This window comes from Mus caroli, unplaced genomic scaffold (genome assembly GCF_978045245.1).
Source record: "Mus caroli unplaced genomic scaffold, Mus_caroli_1 scaffold_7, whole genome shotgun sequence".
Lineage (NCBI taxonomy): Eukaryota > Metazoa > Chordata > Mammalia > Rodentia > Muridae > Mus > Mus caroli.
The window spans coordinates 93,234,752-93,239,495 of NW_028227262.1; the positions used below are offsets into that span (position 1 = coordinate 93,234,752).

A 4,744-nucleotide genomic window follows, 5' to 3' on the forward strand; every position below is an offset into this window, starting at 1 on the left:
TGAAGATGTCTTTCACAGACCCCAGATGGAGAAATTGATCTTTTATTCTGAAATCCCGAGAAGCAAAGAAGTCGGGAGTAGAAAAATACACAGGCACACACCCACAAGTTACATGCCATAAAGCAAAACAGGGAAATAAGAAGCCCTTTGCTGACCCGTTTGTCGACCTTAATCTTGGTTTCCTTCAGCATCCAACCCCAGCTTCTAGTTCCCACACAAGGCTCTCCTTCCCTGGTACCCAGATGCACCAGGAGGAGCTGGTGATCCTTGCGAAACAACAACCCCACAAACAACAAAAACCTCTCTCACTCACACAAAAGCCCACCTTGCAAATGAATGGAATATTAACGACTGCCTAACAGTTGCACCATTGGCAGGGCAAAACCCATCACTAACACAGCTCTTTCTACAGATTGCCAGTGAGACCCGAGCAGCTAGAAGAGAAACACACCTACTGTATGTAAAAGGCTGGTGCAGATTTTTTCCCTATCAGTCTAACCTCCTGTGTTGATGCATGAATGCTGGTACCCACTTACAGGGATGCCAGATGATCAGTGCAGAATGAAGGTCCCAAGAGAGGATCACATGGCTCTCTCTGCCCTGTGACGTCACTAGCAGATGGCATGGGTACCAGCTCTGGCAGTTGGCATCAATGTCACTTTTTAGAGATCAATGAGATAGTGCAGATACACACAGATCTAGAGGCTCCAGGAGACGATGCGACACTCAGCCTGAAAAGATTTGGAAGATCCAAAATGAAAACTGATTATTGAATGAAATTAAAACCTAAGGTAATATAAATAAAGATATACTCAATTGATGCTGGCTTTGCATGCAAGTATTTAAAGATACAGTATCACTGTCTTAGAGTATTTCTATGTTCTTTGCCATCTATAAGTTCTTATCATATTTCATTCTTATGATATAATTATCACATACTTTCATTGCTATTATGTAACATTGCAAATATGTGTATATTGTGTGTGTGTGTGTGTGTGTGTGTGTGTGTGTGTGTGTGTGTGTGTGTAGTGAGGGGCTGGAGATTGTTAAATTAAAAGTCTCTGTTTTAATGTGCCTATTTGGTTGTAGACTTTAGATGAAAAATATTTGCTGCTTTACCCAACAAAAACAAAAAAAAATGCATTTTAAACACAAATTATTTTCCCCTTTCATTTGGGATTCTGAACACACGTGCACAATTGCAGCCAGAATCCGTGGACCGTTCCTGTCCGATATTAGCTAGAGGGAGACTTCCGTGGCTCTTAGAACAAAAACACTAGGAGCTGAACAGCAGTAAACAGACAATTACATTGGGGGGATTCTTAGATGTTAAAGCAGTCGCAACATTTGCTTTGATTTAAAAAAAAAATGCCAGTAATGTTTGTGAGTTTTTTTTCCCCATTTGTTTATAGTTTTATTTTCGAATGACTCTACTCCCCTTTCCTTTCCTCGAGGCTGGGAGGGCAGCACTCTCTTGCATAGTTCTTCACTCATCAGGAAAAAAAATCAATTTTAAATTTGATCTGATTGATCTTTTCTTTAAATCTGCATGTTCTACAGTCACTTATCTAAATTCCCAGCTTGAGGTTAACAGGAAATAAAGTTGGGGAATATTTTTTCTAACAAAACCCCCTCAGTTTGTTAGCTTAAGGGGGAGAGAACACTTTTCGTTTTAAACATTGGTTTCTCTTCTATTTTGTTCTCAGGGGAATTAGAATTAATGAAAGTCTGCATTATTATGTCATGCTTTTATTTGCTTTAACTCCACTCCATGTGTATTAAAAATCCAGTTTAAAATCCAAGAGAAATAGAAAATGTGATCGTCTCTAATAAGTATTTTCTTTTATATTTTCTTTTGATAATAACTTGCCTGTATAAATTAAGGCTTCTGCATAGATCAATGTCTTTATGACTGTTGGTCTGTGCAAACTCAAATTTTTTATTTAATGTAAGAGTTCTTGAATCATGTGCTCTCGGAGTCTTAACGATTTAGTCATCAAATATATTTTGAAGTATATCAACGCTAAAAATGAAAACACTTTAAATACTGTGCTGGCATTTTTTTTCAGGTAAATTAAGGTTAAAGAACCATGTTAACACTACCGTTTGACGAGTCTGTCGTAATGCCCGAATCCCAGATGTGCAGAAAGTTTGCTAGACAATGTGAGGACCAGAAACAAATTAAGAAACCAGAGAGCTTTCCAAAACAAGTTGTCCTTCGAGGAAAGAGCATTAAAAGGGCCCCTGGAGAAGAAACCGAGAAAGAAGAGGAGGAAGAAGACAGAGAGGAAGAGGATGAGAATGGCTTGTCCAGAAGGAGGGGGCTCAGGAAAAAAAAGACCACCAAACTACGACTGGAAAGGGTCAAGTTCAGGAGACAGGAAGCTAATGCGCGCGAGAGGAACCGGATGCACGGCCTCAATGATGCTCTGGACAATTTGCGAAAAGTGGTCCCCTGTTACTCTAAAACCCAAAAACTGTCCAAAATAGAAACTTTACGGCTGGCCAAGAATTACATCTGGGCACTTTCTGAAATTCTGAGGATTGGCAAGAGACCAGATCTGCTCACGTTCGTCCAAAACTTATGCAAAGGTCTTTCCCAGCCAACTACAAACTTGGTGGCAGGCTGCTTACAGCTCAACGCCAGAAGTTTCCTGATGGGTCAGGGTGGGGAGGCTGCCCACCACACAAGGTCACCCTACTCCACATTCTACCCACCCTACCACAGCCCTGAGCTGGCCACTCCCCCAGGGCATGGGACTCTTGATAATCCCAAGTCCATGAAACCCTACAATTACTGCAGTGCATATGAATCCTTCTATGAAAGTACCTCCCCTGAGTGTGCCAGCCCTCAGTTTGAAGGCCCCTTAAGTCCTCCCCCAATTAACTATAATGGGATATTTTCCCTGAAGCAAGAAGAAACCTTGGACTATGGCAAAAATTACAATTATGGCATGCATTACTGTGCAGTGCCACCCAGGGGTCCCCTTGGGCAGGGTGCCATGTTCAGGTTGCCCACCGACAGCCACTTCCCTTACGACTTACATCTGCGCAGCCAATCTCTCACTATGCAAGATGAATTAAATGCAGTTTTTCATAATTAATGAGGAAAATGAAAATAAACAGTGGTCATTCACCTCCCACTCTAATTAAGACAAAGCAGATGCTTGTGGGCTGAGTAATTGGCACAACTCTATCTAAGGTGTTTACTAGTTTCTGAAGTGTGTTTCAAAGATTGTGACCATTTTCTATGTCATAATAAATCCCTTTTCGTATGAGAACTTCCTTCCCTTCCCTCTTGTCTGTATCACACTGTGATTCTCTCTCTCTCTCTCTCTCTCTCTCTCTCTCTCTTTCTCTCTCTCTCTCTCTCTCTTACTGGCAGGATTTTTCTTTCTTGTTTTAGTTTCTTTCAAATTCACTTAATTTGTTTGAACAAGGTGTCTAAGATGTTGCTGAATAAAGACATGCACACAGCATACTTCAATGTCTACTTTCAGTTGTACAGTTACGATGAAAATGCATGTTATAAAAATCAGATGAGTAAAATGTGTTTATAATTACTAGGATTCATATATGTATCTCTGAAATTTTAGTTTTTAAAATATTAAGAGCTAACCATGAAATTAAAAGGTGCATTTGGGGATGCACAACAGTATCAAAAGCTATGCAATTTTCTGTTTATTAGGGACAAAAATAAGTGTATTCAGTTGGTAACAACTATTCCTCTTCAAGCATTTTCAGAGGAGGAAACACGGTATTTGGGGGAGGTTATCAGTGTCATAATTTGGGGACAATTAATTCAATCATGAAGAAAAAAAATATTAGCACTTGTTTTGTATTGTTCAGGATTTTTCTGTACAGGTTTGTTACAGTGTATAATTGTGTTTTCCATCCTACAGTTTAAAAGCAATTAAACATAGATATTTCCACTTACAAAGGATATTTATTAGCATGGTATTTTTGCATGATACTTATTTGCTGGCACACAGCTGCTTTCAGTCTCCAATGCTCCGGCCTCCCTATTTCAGGAATCTTTTTGGATTAAATTTAAAGGGTTCAAACAAATTTCTTTTAAAAAAATCGCCAAAGTGTTTTCCAGAATTTTCTTTTGAAAGTATCCTAAATGAAAGAAAAGGGAACAGTGGGTGTTAAACACCCCGGGGAAACAATAGTAAATCCGGCTAACCTTCAACTCCTGCCTAAATTCGGTGGCAGTTTTCCAGCAGCCCCCAGAGTCGGTGTTTAAAACGGAAGCTTTTTCCCTGGGCCTGTTAAATGCCTGGCCGATTAGAACCTAAATTCTAATTTATGTGTGATTAAAAGTTTCCTAACAAAAGGCAAGGAAAAACTTCGTTTAATATGCCCGAAGAGCTAGCTTCTTAAAACAGGGCTCAGCCGCTCCTGGAATATAAAGCAAGGTGGTGTGACCTCCTCCTCCTCCTTCTCCTCCTCCTCCTCTTCCTCTTCCTCCTCCTCCTCCTTCGAGAGGCTGTCTAGGCAGGTCTGCTTCCCAGGGTGTGGGAAGTGGGCATCTGCGCGCGGCCTGTGGAGGACAGCTGGACAAGCGTACTGCAGCGCAAGATTCCACGGGCACTACCTGAGCCAGCGCAGTCCCATCCTGGCCACTCGGACAGGGCTGCAGGACACAGGTGACCACCCACAGCCTCGGTGGTCTCCAGAACTCAGGCTGCGCTGCCCGAATTCCGCCCGCAGTGGGCGCCCTGCAGTCTGGGGCCTCGCC

The 4,744-nt window shown here is 41.5% G+C and overlaps 1 protein-coding gene across 1 annotated transcript; it reads left to right on the plus strand.

Annotated features, from left to right (window-relative positions):
* The first annotated feature begins 512 nt into the window (after positions 1 to 512).
* Positions 513 to 3,925, plus strand: Neurod6 (neuronal differentiation 6). The gene is made up of 2 exons (XM_021165745.2): positions 513 to 791; positions 2,070 to 3,925. The coding sequence occupies exon 2, from the start codon at positions 2,091 to 2,093 to the stop codon at positions 3,102 to 3,104; it is 1,014 nt and encodes a 337-aa protein (XP_021021404.1). The 5' UTR covers positions 513 to 791; positions 2,070 to 2,090; the 3' UTR covers positions 3,105 to 3,925.
* The last annotated feature ends 819 nt before the right edge of the window (positions 3,926 to 4,744 follow it).